This window comes from Larus michahellis, chromosome 3, assembly GCF_964199755.1.
Source record: "Larus michahellis chromosome 3, bLarMic1.1, whole genome shotgun sequence".
NCBI lineage: Eukaryota > Metazoa > Chordata > Aves > Charadriiformes > Laridae > Larus > Larus michahellis.
In genome coordinates, this window is record NC_133898.1 from 45,166,561 (window position 1) to 45,180,531 (window position 13,971).

The window sequence follows — 13,971 nt, forward strand, 5'->3', positions numbered from 1 at the left end:
GAAATTGTTTGGGACCCAAGATAGAACTACCATGCAAAATTAGAGACCATTCAAATACCTTTGTTTGCCCTCATCTAGGTGTGCCACCTAAGTCCTGATATTTTTTATTGTGTATCAGATCATTGCCTCCACCACTAGGCACTGGCTATTCCTGTATGTAGCTCACACAGTCTTTCCTGCCAGGACATTTTTATTATGTTTACATCGAACCATAGAAAAAGAATATTTGTGCCCCAACTGCCAGCCTTCTTTGGCTTCAGGAGAGTCAAGATTCCCTTTTGATTGGCATGTACTTTATACACATGAAATAACACCAGTAACAGGATGTAGAAATGGCCTGTCAGTTAGGGCTCTCACAGCAATGGGGAGCACAGAAAAGCAATGACTACGAACACAGATCTCCTACATGTCTGATGAATGTTGAACAACTATGGAAAAGTTTTGCACTCAAACCTAAGTGTCCGTGTCAAATATTTGTTTCACAGTCTTTCAGGTTGACTGAGATCATTGTGATTGAAATTTCCTCCACTAGTCATCCTCAAGACAGGCTTTGAAGGTAGAAATATTTGTGAAAATGATTTACAGATGTTTTAAAACTTGCTGGCAGCATTCCTATTGAAAGACCATCTGTGGATCTTTTATCTTAATATTCTTCTTTTTATGTATTTCTTATGCAGTATATGATAAGGATGAGAGAAAAGAGTAGAAATTCTGTTCAGACTTGTTAATATATAGTTCTTCAAAATGTCTGAGAGACTGACCACATTAAATTCAGCTAATGAAAGAAAATCCTGTTGGGTTCTGCAAAGTTTAAGACAGCAAGAAACCAAAATATGTTTTCACCTAAGTCTCAGAAAATAATTTTCTCTTAGGCATGTTGAGGTCACCACTATTTGACATCGAGGACTTCTCAAGCAGTGCCTAAACCAGTGAACTACTGCAAGGCTTGAAAAAGCAGTTGGGTCCACCACTCTTCAGCACGAAGAAACATTGTCCTCTGAGTCACCTGCAGTTGTGACAATTTAAAAACATTAACTTCAACAGAACTTTCTTCGGAAAGGCACAGAGCATGAGACAAGCAGCTTTCACTCTCTAGCAATGTTCACAATGCTCTCTTGAGAGGTCTCTCAGGCCTTGGGAGCACCAACGCCCTGGGTGCGCCCGCACAGCCAGCTGTGCATCTGCACAAGTTACAGGAGTATCAAGAGGAGATTCCTGACCTGGCTCCACATCAGCTAGTGTAATGCTTCAGCTATACCAGTTACAGTCGGACTACTAACACAAATCAAATGTTTCTCCCACAGAGCTTCCCAAGCCAAAGCTGGGCTCTGTGGCACAGGAATACCCACTACAAGCCATTTCTTTCCCTACTAGCTGTTTCTTTCGAGTTTTCGCTGCGCATGTCCCAGTAAAACCTCTATTGCAATGCCAGGAAAAGTTCATTTTTGTGAACTTCCCCAGACCTCCAAAAAATTCAAGCCAGGATCTCAAAATGGTGTGATTAAATTGAAACAATATACAGTCTTTAAGGAAAAGTCCCGGTGTTCCTGGATTCTAAGCCTTTGGGCTGTAAGAGTTTTCCCTATATGCAGAAAGATTGTGCAGACTGGGTCCTTACTTTAAGTTTCAACAAAAGTCACATAGTATTGCACCTATAAGGAAAAACAGCAAACTTCAAAAGTTGTGCAATGATAGTTTACCACTATGTATGCAAAAAACAGTGAGGCATAAGATTCTGGTGTCTCTGGAGTGCTAAGTCATCAAAACAGCACAACAGCTTTAACAAGAGCGTCCCACAAATAGCATCCTCATATAATCTTTGTAGTTCATGCAAAATGTACCAGACTTTAAAAATATTCAAAAAGGATTCTCAAGAGTGGAAGGGAAATCTGTGGAGCATTCAGCAACATTTTGAACACAACATTCACAATACCCCTCAAGCAGTAAGGCACTGCCTCACCTCCTCCTCCACTAGCTGCCAAACCACACAGGGATGGAGAATGAGCGTAGAAAGGGTCACCAGCAGTTTTCCCAAGAATGGAGGTAACTGTAACTAGAGCTTATCCCATGCTGAGTAGCTACATGTCAGTTACATATGAAGCTAAAGTTTTCTATTCTTATTTTGTCTCAAAATAAGAAGTTTTTTAAAAAAATCTGGACATTTCTGCATTTCATTTGAAAAGCATGCCTTGCTACATCTACAACAGTAGCATTGTGTGGCCCTGCTTAGTGTTTAAGCTGTATAAAGACATGGAATATGATCCCTAGAACAGATTTTTCAGGCTACTTTCAAGATTATCTGTATTCCCATTAGGCTCAATTAATCCAAATATGACTATATCTGATTTCAGACTGAGGCAGGCTTTTGTTCAAGATACACTGTTAGACTTCCTGACCAGCAACAGGAAATGACTTTCAAGACTACCATTTAAAAAAAATCTGCTTCTCAAAAAATTTTATGTTTTTTGAGTCCCAAAGTGAAATGGGCTTTTATACTTCTCCTTTGTCCTGATGCAATAAAAGTTTTTCCTCTCCAAGAAAGAAGCTTACTGTGCAGGGGAAACAAGGAACAATACCAAGATCCCCAAAACCTTTAGGTATAGTAAGGACAACTGAAAAGCTTTGGTCCAGTTTTGACTTCTAGTTCCTGCACTGTGCTATCACTCTTTGAGAGACTGTTGAAACTCTACAGACCAGTCACAACAGAGAAGTTTTATTCAGAAGGGCAGGTTTGTTTATGGAGTAGTCAGGCCAAAGCTGAAGTCAGAGCCCCAGAAGTTTTCTCCATGTAGAAACCAGCATAGATAGGAACAAGGTTGAGCACAATGCCCCTTGACCTGCTAGAGCTTCACAGAGACACCAGGGAGACAAGCAACAGAAGGTCCGTCCTTCAGATCTTTGTCTCCATCAGCACTGGCATATACTTCTCCCTTAGCTGGAGGTGGCACACTCCAACCTTGTCCTTGGAGGACACAAGGCAGGAGGCTAGTACACCTTAGACTGCAATGGCTCAAAAATGCAGTGCTCTTTATGATAAAGATCCAAACTGGCAGCAAAAGCTAACTCATGTAAAAATCCTAAAATGCTCTGCAACTTATTCTTTTTGTGTAAAGAATCTTACTATTATTTCACATTCACTAAATGAATTATTGTCATCACAAATATGTACTAGAAAGAGGGAAGATGATGCTAAATTAGCATGGATTAGAGGATATCTGAGACAAAAGTGACTGATAGCCCTGAAGAGAAAGGCAAATTTGGTGCATGTCATTAAAAGTGTAATCGATTGATTTCAGTTTCTGTGTCAGAACCACCATTAGAAATTCATTATTCATACCTGTATCATCTAATATTCATAAGCCTACCAGTAGAGCACTTTGGACAGTTTTCACTGTTTCTTCCTTTAAAACATTCACATACTGTCCCATGGGAATCCTGACATATCATAAGTTCTCTTGCAGTGAAATCCCGACAAATGACAATTCACAGAAGTTGCAGCCCTTTTAGCTGGCTTGGAAACTTGTCAGCTGTAGATCATGAAACATAACAGTCAAGTACTGATATAACTGATAAGTCTCTTGGCTTTTCAAAAGATTGAGAGTCACTATGGCCTTCAGACACTTCTCCGTGGCCCAATGCCAGCTGTAGGCCAGTCAAGTGAGTATCACTGTTGGACTAGAAGTGCCTGAAAACAGAAAAATTATGAGCTCCCAGTATTCCACTACTGATATTCCTCAAGTAATTACACGCAAAATTCCCATGGATGCTTTGACATTTCCTCTAGACTATAGCATTTTAGTTAATTGGGTTTTTTTCCTGAAGATGGATGACTTTTATATCTGAGCCTCATCTGAGGTTTGCTTTGCTTGTTAGGGAACTCAGAGTGAAATACTGTGGGGTGTTATTCAAATTTCAAAAGAATATTTTCTATTCTTCTACTTCAGATTCACATTCCCTGGCTGTGTAATAATTTCTTACTTGCTGACCATGAAAACATTGTATGTGACGCGCATTCGAAAAAAACAGGTAAGCTGGTAGTCACTACTCCATCTGCCGCTTACAAGCAGAAAAAGCAAAAGTTTAAAATTCATGTGCCTGGTACAAATGACTGTTTCATATTGTAAACAGCACACCATGTTAATGAATTTGACAACTACTGCCTTCTACTTTGTATTTTATAATACACATACATGTGGGTTCTTACACTTCTTACTCCAACTTTACAAAGATGCAAATAGACACATAAGATGCAAAAGAAAAATTAATGAGATCCATGTTTTGAAAACAAGTTGTGGATTTTCTTGTTAAAAGGTCAAGCATTGAACAACTGAATTGGATACTTCCCTCTAGTGGGAGGTGTCCCTGCCCAGGGCAGGGGGTTTGGAACTAGATGATCTTTAAGGTCCCTTCCAACCCAAACCATTCTGTGATTCTGTGATTTGCTACTTGAACTGTCAGCAGATGATATAACTTGAAGTTCAGAACAAAACTGACTTCTTATATAAGTGATATTAACCTAATTATGCTATAACCCAAACTAAACCAGGCATTTACGTCTTGCTAAGTACAGTTTAAAAATAAGCAGCCTAAACATGAGAACTCTGCTGGGCCAAGCACACCCAAGAATTCACACCATCAGCTAGAAACGAACAGAGTTCTACTTAAAACATTGTGATTTACACGAGGGATTTTGAGTAAATTTAATTAGTTTCCTACATTTCAGCAGAGTATATTAAGACCAAAATGAATTCTCTCAGCATAAAACAGTGAAACAATGAAAAACAAATGAGTTGAGCCATCTTCATAAATTAATTCATGCTAAAATATGTGCTAATCCCAATCTGCACTGCAGTTAGATATTACCATATGAGTTTATTCAGCAATTTTAATTTAAACTGCCTGCAGTTAAACAGAAAAGAGCAGCAAATCAAGACCACTGTCATCATTCACATTTGCTATTGCAGCATCACATCTGTAAAAAAATGGCAGAGCTGCCCCAAACTATGTTCACTGGGTCTTCTAAAATGCTACTCTTAATCCTTTTACATGATTCAGTTATTGTGTGACAGTGATTGAACATATGCAGCCTTCACGTTTGTGAGGGAAAACAGAAGACGAAAATCTTTCCAGATTTACAAAGTCCAATAACTTTATAAGCTTTTCATTTACCTTAAAAATAAAATAGAATCATGTGGAATTAATAATAGTTGGCTCTCTAAAGGGTAGGAATTTAATCGGAATATGACTAAGGTGTTCACTCAAAAGTTCACTCCATATTTTGAAGTTCAGATCTCTCACTAGATTGGATTGGAAGTGCTGTAAAAATAGCTTATTCTCTTGTTATTCTTGTTATTTCATTACTTCCACAACTCTTCCCCAGCCAATCTTCTAATTATTGAAAAGCATTAAAAGACAAGGATTATTTCAACTTCTTCAGTTACATAAGGATTCAAGTAGGCTAAAAAGATTACGTTCTGCAAAGGGCATATTTCTGCACAGAAAAATATTTCTGTTGTTGATAGTGGATAATTCACTTATTAGCTGCTTATGCCCATTTAACAAACAATTTTTATGAATAAATTAATAAAGACAGCCATAAGGTTTTTAATGAAACTTTATCAAGATTTTTTGAAACATTTTTGAAACCTTGTGGTTTTTGAAACATAAGGCTGAGTTTAGACCCTTAGGTAAATTCAACAGCATGACAGGAACAGAAACTGAAATCAGTAACCTTAACTTTCAGCCTGAAAGTGGAAATATTGGTAATTTCCCTAGATGGAAGTAAAATTCAATAAGGAAGCCTGAAAGTTGCCTGCAAAATAGAACTATCCACTTTCAGTTGGCTGTACAATTAATTGCCTATCTCAGAAAATTACTTGGATAGGCCCTTCTCATTCAGGGATACACCCTTCTAAAAATGTCACTAAAACAGGTATTATTCTGGGAGCACAATCACACTTTAACCCAAATCAAGAGTTAAAAAGATATTTTACAGAAGAGGGTAGAAGTATCATCCCCATCTTACATACAAATGCACACAGATGGATTATACAATGTTTTAATGGTAATTCAGCAAGTTTGCGATAAGTATCTGTAGCCATGTTTCAACATGTGTGCTGTAGTCTGTCAACCCCACTTCTTCACTACAGAATCATCTCCTTTGAAAGAAATTACATTTCCAGAGAAGGAAAATCTAAGAAATCTCTCTTACCTGGCAAAAAATGATGCTGCCACCGAAGTGCCTGTGGATACTTCACTGGCAACATATGTGCTGTGGGAAGCAGGGAAGCTGTACAAGGAGGGCTTATCTGCATTGTAGCGGTTCAATGCTGCTTCAGTCAGGCCCTCTCGACTAGTCTCTGTCATAAGCTGAGATATCTGAAGACAGAAAAAAACAAAAGTGTTATCAGCTAAAGCTTGCTAGCTGACCCCTCCTCATCCAGAAGTGCCTCTGGGTTGCAGATGGAGCAAGAGGGACATTTCATTCACTCCATCTTTGCTGCTCTGTGAAAAAGTTTATTGCTTCTGTCATGCTAATCTACAGTACTTTGGCTCAGCTCTAACCTTGTCTGAATTAAAACTAATGGAATAAATTCATCCCGTCACTAGAAATGTCCCTAATGTCTATGGGTTTCCATCCATATGGAAAAGAAAGTAAACCATAATCTTTGCTTGATTTTACTTCAGAATACAAGACAGACATCTTAGATATGTGTAAGATATTTATATTTTACATCAGGGAAAAAAAAATACATGTGTTTGCCTTTGTAAAATAACACAGCACTAGTGTATTAAGTACTTTTGTTGACCTTTCTCCAGAAAAGCCAGCAAACAGCATGGAAAGGAGTCCCTTGGGATCCTAGACTATTTATCATCTCTGGAAAATTGGGATCATTACCACTCACTTTCATTGGCTTTCTTAAAAGGTTTTAAACATCCCATGATTTCATTCTTCTGATGGCCCATTTAACATTTTTTCCCCTGTTAGGAAGCCTCATCTTAGCTTTTCGTTGCCTGGGAAAAGAAATGGAGTTCAATCAGAATCAACCCAGCTCTTCTCAAATAAACTGAAAGATCTTTATTGACTTCAGAGAAAACTGGGTCAGCCCTATTGAAGAATCTCCTCAAAACTGAATTCACTTTCTTGACTATTACTTCTGCATGAATTTACAATGCTGCAATACCATCTATTGTACTTCATGCAATTCCTAAAAACTTCCCTTCCCTCATTTCAACCACAAATAACTTTTGGTCACCAATACGTGTCACAAAATTGCAACATATGCCTAAAAAACCCACTCCCAAATTATTGCTAGCTATCATACACGGCATTGCTTCCGTCCCTCTGCGAAAAGGTTGCATGCCCTCACCTGTTCAATTTCAGTTCTCATGCCTATCCTTATCACCACAGTAACAGAACATCTTTGTGAGGCATATCAAGAAAAGTACTTGAGATCATCCTGTAGTTCTTTTTCCACTTAGGCATGCTTTATTTCAGCTGTTAAACATTTCAGCTATTAAAGGCAAAGTTGAAGAACTGTGATTTGTATTTGGGAGAGGAAAAGACATGTTATATAGCAACATTTTTTAGGCCAACTAACAAGCTACCTCTGTTTCTTTTACAGAGAATTGTTACCCATTCTACTATGGCTGAGAAGATAATCTAAGAGTTTATTCTTATTGTACATATTTTTTAGGCCAATCAACTGTAATACTTCTAGAACAAGTATGCTAAACATACTTCTAGAACAAGCAAGCCACTCTATTTTATGAGGAACCAGTAAACTTGCCGAAAGTGCCCCTATCATGTTAGTCATACACTGAGCCTTTCTAATTTACTGATTCACTATATTGAATGATCAGTGCTCTCAGAAGGCTATAGCTGAAATCCTGGACTTAAATCATCTCATACTACTGTTAAAATACAAGAATTTAGGCTGGCTGCCAGGATACCTCCCAACATTTCCAGCGAGCAGGCAGACATTTGTTCTTCAGTGTTCTGCTAACCTATGTATGTCCACTTGGGGCATCCAATACACTTGAATGCACTAAGCAATAATTTTCTCAAGTCTTCCATAAATTTTGCTAACTCAGCTACTTATATTTGCAGGGATCTAGCACAAGATTCTGCCCACAAATTATCCTGAAACCAATTTCATCACCTACCATCTTTGTAACTGCTAAGCAGACAGATTTAAAAAGCTCTCCCTTCAGAGTAGAGAACACTTACAAACTTAACCTCATCTTAGTCCATCCAATTTATATACCTGAAATCAGGGATGCACCATCATTAACCAATTGCCATTGCCGACAGTGTCACCAGGAAGTGCTACTCACTTCCATGGCAACCTGGCAGCAGTTAAGTCGATAAATTAATTTATCTCATCTGCAATCTCAATTGCAATCATAACCTCCCCATCTTCTGCCAAATAAAGATTTGCATCTCCAAATATGAATTTCCACAGCCAGTGCAGCACATTTCTATTGGTGTCAGATCCCATGAAGTTGCAAGATGGTGAGGCCTGAGAGAAGCATTTCAGCCAACTGCAAAACAGGAAAGGATTTGTGTGTCTCGATGTTCAGGACACCCAGAAAATGTCCATCATGATGTGGGCTTAAAAGCTGTAACTAAATGGTTTCTGTGATTACAGACACTTTCAGGTGATCCATGCCCATACCCACAAGTCCTATTAATGTGAACAGCACAGAGAAAACAGAGCAATAAAAAGCTTCAAACTGATTGTGGACATTTCCTGGAAGCTATTACTCTCAAGCTTCCTCAAAAGCTGATTAGATGCTCGGCTCGTGAGCTTTTGAATAACTAGTTCTTAAATACAAGCACTCAAAAATAATCAAATCCTCACTTACCAAAGAGACATAAGAAAGATATAAACATAAACCATTCCCCCTCACCTATGCACTCAGAGAGAAATAGATATTAGTCATCAAATGGAATGTTAATGCTTTTTAATAAATGGGGATGAAGATCTTATAAAGCCTGTTTTTAGGTCACATTTTCTTATAGTAAAATGCAAAGGAACTTAAGCTGGAAGTAATCAAACATATTTACAAACTCTGTATTTGTGGAGTACCACACTAACCATAGGACATAGACAGAAGAGAGATAAATAACATTAATTTTGGGAATTGCATAAACTATGGACAAATGCAGAATGGGATTGTTTCTATATAACTGTAGGTTTTCAGTAGTACTGCTATTTTATCACGTGTCCTACACAACAGTCCAAGTACTACAGGGATGGTCAGCCGCTCAAACCACAAGCTGCAAAACATCTGTATGGTACTGACCACCAGAGCCTGCTGAAGAGGTAGCAGCTCTCCTTCCTCTTCATTCACACAGCTTGCTTTGTTGCAGAAAACAAGAAGCTACTGTTGACATTGATATTGATGTATTATCTGTGAAAAGCAGCATTCCAGTGTAAACAGCCATGTCAGAGAGCCCTCCCAGAGCTGCCCTGGATGGACACTCACAATGGGGCATGTTGAGCTTGTTGAGCACCTTCTCGGTCCTAAGGGTCCAGCACCACTGCCCCTGTCCCTACCCTACACTGGCACACTTCCTGGGCAAAAATCCATTTCTCAGTGTGAGCTCTCACAGAACTAAACTCTCAAATGCACATACTGTCTATCCTTGAGCTCCAGTGATTTACTCTCTCTCTCAATAGGGACACTTCTTAGTTGACAGTGTATTACAAGGATACCAAAAAGGGAACATACATTATTTTACTTTAACACAAGACATAGGCAAATTAAGACAAAATAAAAACTGAGTTAAGCCACAGTCCGGGATTTCTAACCTAGGAATGGTTTCCAGTTTTAGCACTTGCTTACATTGTCGGTCGAAGTGGGATTTTTCAACAATGAAATATCTCCAGAACCAATAAAAGCTGAAATATTTCCCTGAATTTCAAACATTCTACTGTTCTTTATCTGCGAAGCCTGCAACACCACTTGATGTTATACAGTTCAAAGCCCACAAAAATACCTTGTGATACTGTAGCACTCATAACCTCAAGCAGAACATCAGGTTTTGCTTGAACTAGTTCCTCAAGTCACTCTGTTCCTGTCTTTTCCTTATATCAAAGCAAGAACAGCATAACAAACTAGAACTTGATATTTAAGTATGGAATTGTCCCTTTTGTCATGCAGACAGTGGAGATGAAGGGCAAAGACAGTGTTATGCCAAACTCTGGGCCAGGCTGGGAGCCTTTTTTGTGTCTAGTACTTATCAGAGTATTGTTTATACTACACAAATTTGTACATCTGGGTCAATCCACAGGCTGAGTACCTCAACAGACACCTAAACACATGCCAACAATATTTGACTAAAAAATCCTCATGTATTCCCAGAGTTCAATACATATACATAGTGGGCAGAAAGAAATCCAGATAATTCATATATCCAGAGACTACTCTACTTTGAGTCAGCATTTCTTTGTTTTCCCTCATAGATTGGGGAGTGTAGAAATAATTTACACTATTATACTGAACTGAAGAGTGGGCTTCGGAGGTAATCTTACCGTCTCATTTACTTTGTCCTCCACTCACAGTACCAAATTATCCCTTTCTCCTCTGACATTGCTCACTGATGTTCACGCACACACCAACTTGAGTAAATGCACTCAGGATATATCAAGCATTTAAGGAAAAATGCTCATAGAACAGACATTTCCAAAGCTCTTAGAGAAATTCTTTTTTCCCCATCCCAGTTCAAAAGGCATAGTCGAAAAAAACCACACTTTGAACATTAACAAACTTAGGGATGCTCTTTTTTTTTTTTTTTTTTTTTGCCTTTCCACCCCCCCAATAACATATCCCTGGCAAGTACAGTTCACGTAAGTCTGCCTCTTCAGTGTGACTGTCTCTCTCACCAGATACCATTTCTGGATTTAATGGGGAAAAGAAGAACAGATTCCTCGATTCTCTTCCCCTTCTCTTCTGTGAGTACCCACATAGCATATACATGAGGTTTAAGATCGGTTAATAAGATATATTTTGAGAAAATCCTTTATTGAATTGTTGGCAGCACATCACTGCCGGGATAAGCAACAAAAAGACAAAGCATGGAACAACGCAACCCTTCATGCCTCAATAAAAACCTTTTAAGTGCACATGGAACAAGACAGATGTCCCTCCCAAGGCCCCATTTTTTTCTGCTGTCTCATAAAAGCGAGGCATCCATTAACCTCCTCTTTCACTGCTTTCTGACAGTATATAGCACGAGCTGGAGATAAGTCATGATTTAAATTCTCTGCTTCATAGGAAAAAGATGGCTCTGCAGTTAAACCTCAGGTGTCAGCCAGGATATTCCAGTTAGAGAGTCACTCTGTGCATCAGACTTGCCATCATGCAGTATGAGGTTAATTATATTTATGTAAGGGCATTCTACAGCCAAGCTCATTAGTGTTTCTAAAGCTTTTAACTGAGGACTCCCAACTGAAATTATTGTACAAATGGAAGTTAGTATTTATGAAAGATGCGAAACATCCTTTTCTCTGGAAGTAGTGAAGCATTCAGGAACATCCCCAAAATCTCATTAACGTAAATAACTGACAAATGAACCGGATACACAGAAATGTATGAAATGTATCCATTTCTGAAGTCAAATTCAAGATACAAATCTGTGTCCAAAATCACTATAAAGCAATCCTCAGTGCCCAGAGATCCTAATCTCAGGAGAGAAGCTCACTAGCAAGAAGAAACTGAAGGTAGAAAGCTCTCTTTCATAAACACACACACTCATGAATGAGTTCTTTGGCAATCTACTCTTGATTCCGTCCAGCACTGAATTTTCCGCCCAATAAATACTGATGAAATTACTTCCTGGTTTATTTTAGACAGCAAGTGTCTACATTAACCAAGAAAATGGTTCTTCTTAGACACCTCCCTTTAAAAGATGTGTTGAGGGAAGCTCTAAAGGATACCTCTCTCAAAGCTTTAGCACACCAAAAACATCATAAATTCTTATAAACCTGCTTAGGACGCAAGCTTAGCAGCTTCATTTCAAGTTTTCCGTTACGCAAAATCAGGTGTTCTGGTTCTTCTAAAATATTAATCTTTTACCTTCTGTCCAACTCCTTTTGGCTCTTCACAGTTTACTCTCAGTCATAACAAGATAAAGTTGTTCTTCCTGTTTGGCTCAAGAAGGCTGGTTTCTGGTCTACAGGAGTAATGAAACAAGCACTGGGAGAGACACATTCACATGCGTCTTTCTTCTGACACATGTATAGGATACCACATCTTTCCCAAGAACTGAGTGACCCTGTTTTTCCTGGGCTTGACCTATTCCTACTAATTCTTACAGGTTGAGGCAAGAACTCTAATTTACAAATTAATTTTGAAAACTCAAATAATTCTTCCATTTTCTTTAGCATATAAGAGTTCTCTCTCTGATGTGAGTGTGGTGGATTACAGAACAAGATAAAAATCTTAGGTCTTCAGTAAGCCACCAGCTTCCCAGCCACTACAAATTTCAGTGGAAATACAGTAACTTGCCTAAAGGAAGCAGCATCAGAAAACAAATGGAGCTGGAGATGACCGAAGGGAGGTTAATGAAGGAAAGATTGGAGTTCTACTTCACCTAGAGAAGGCATCTCTCAACAAGGAATGTATCAGTAAGTAGTAGGTCCTCTTCCTACCATTTGGCTATTTTATCTGACTTCATCCATTTTGCCTAACATGGAAGTTCTGCGTTAAGTTCAATGCAGTAACAAAAAAGTGCAGCATAAATTTATGTATGGTAGCATTCAAAGGACAATATCACAGCTGGGACCCACTGTGCTCACTGCCAAAAAGAAAAAAAGATAAATGGATGTGAATGTGGATAATTTGACATTTATTATATTTCATTTTCATAATTTTAGGGTGTTGCTGGGAGAGGTTAGCATGTGAAAAGAGGAAAAGGAAACACTTAAGAGTCAGTTTCAAATATCATTGTCGAATACAGCTTCAAATGCTTTGAGGTAAATCTGGTAGAGGGTTTACTGAACAACCAGTAAATTGCAGGGGGATTTGGGGGCAGAGGGTAGAGGAGAAAGAGGAATCTTGTGCCTCCTACACAACTATCAAATTAATTTTAACACATCCTTCACAGGGCAAAAAGGAACAATTACACCATTCAATGAGAGCAACTTGAAAGTGGTGAAGATTTGCTAAATCAGTCATCTTTAATATACCATGGAGTACCAAGGACATACTCCACATCTGTCACAAATCACTCACAATAGAGGTGACATTTAAGGAATTATTCAGGACAAAATCCACCTTTAGAAAAAATAATTTTGAAACGGTAGCAAGTTCCTGTAGCTAAGGGCACTGGCATTGCCTTACAGCACCTTGCCATTTGATTATGACCTTTTCCTCTCACAGTAGAATACTAAGCTGCTGTAGCTCGAGATCACTGTAACTGCTGATACAGACACTGTGTGAGCAAGAACAAGACAGCAATTCCTGATAGTCCTTTCCTGTCAAAAGAATGTGTTCTACGAGGAACACGCTGAAAAAGGACATGCATAATGTCTGCTGCATTCACTCTCTTTCCTGAATGTAGACATACCAGATACTGCTTAGCAAAGACAACTCACTATTCAGTGTGAATACTGAAACTCTAGGGAGGGTCCTTGGGCTTGCTTTGCTCATGCTTCATTCAAATTTACACACAAAATCTGAAATATTGATCTAGCAGAAGGGGCTACCACAATCGCAGAGATTTTCTGTCTAAAGTCAAAACAGTGCACCTTAGAAAGAGTGAGGTTTTTCAAAGGGGGAATCACTGGGATGGCAAGAATGCTGATTATGCTTTGCATTTAACAAGGAAGAGTCAGAGTATATTTAGCATAAACTACTTTTACTTAAACATTACTTAGTTACCATGACAGCATCTAGAGCTTAATTGCAACCTCCAGCTTCCTGCTGTCCAAAAGAAAGATGACCTTTGACTGTTGCAGCCAC

At 38.7% G+C, this 13,971-nt stretch overlaps 1 protein-coding gene across 2 annotated transcripts in view; it reads right to left on the minus strand.

Moving 5' to 3' along the window:
• Nucleotides 1-13,971, minus strand: part of KIF26B (kinesin family member 26B) — a 303,146-nt gene that overhangs the window by 176,215 nt on the left and 112,960 nt on the right. The window contains exons 2-3 of one of the 2 annotated variants that reach the window (XM_074579954.1): nucleotides 6,906-7,014; nucleotides 6,212-6,378 (exon numbers count right to left, since the gene is read on the minus strand). In XM_074579954.1, coding sequence (XP_074436055.1) covers nucleotides 6,212-6,378; nucleotides 6,906-6,911 — 173 coding nt within the window. In that variant the 5' untranslated portion in view covers nucleotides 6,912-7,014. The remainder of the gene's footprint in view (nucleotides 1-6,211; nucleotides 6,379-6,905; nucleotides 7,015-13,971) is intronic. The other variant, XM_074579953.1, reaches the window with a different exon arrangement.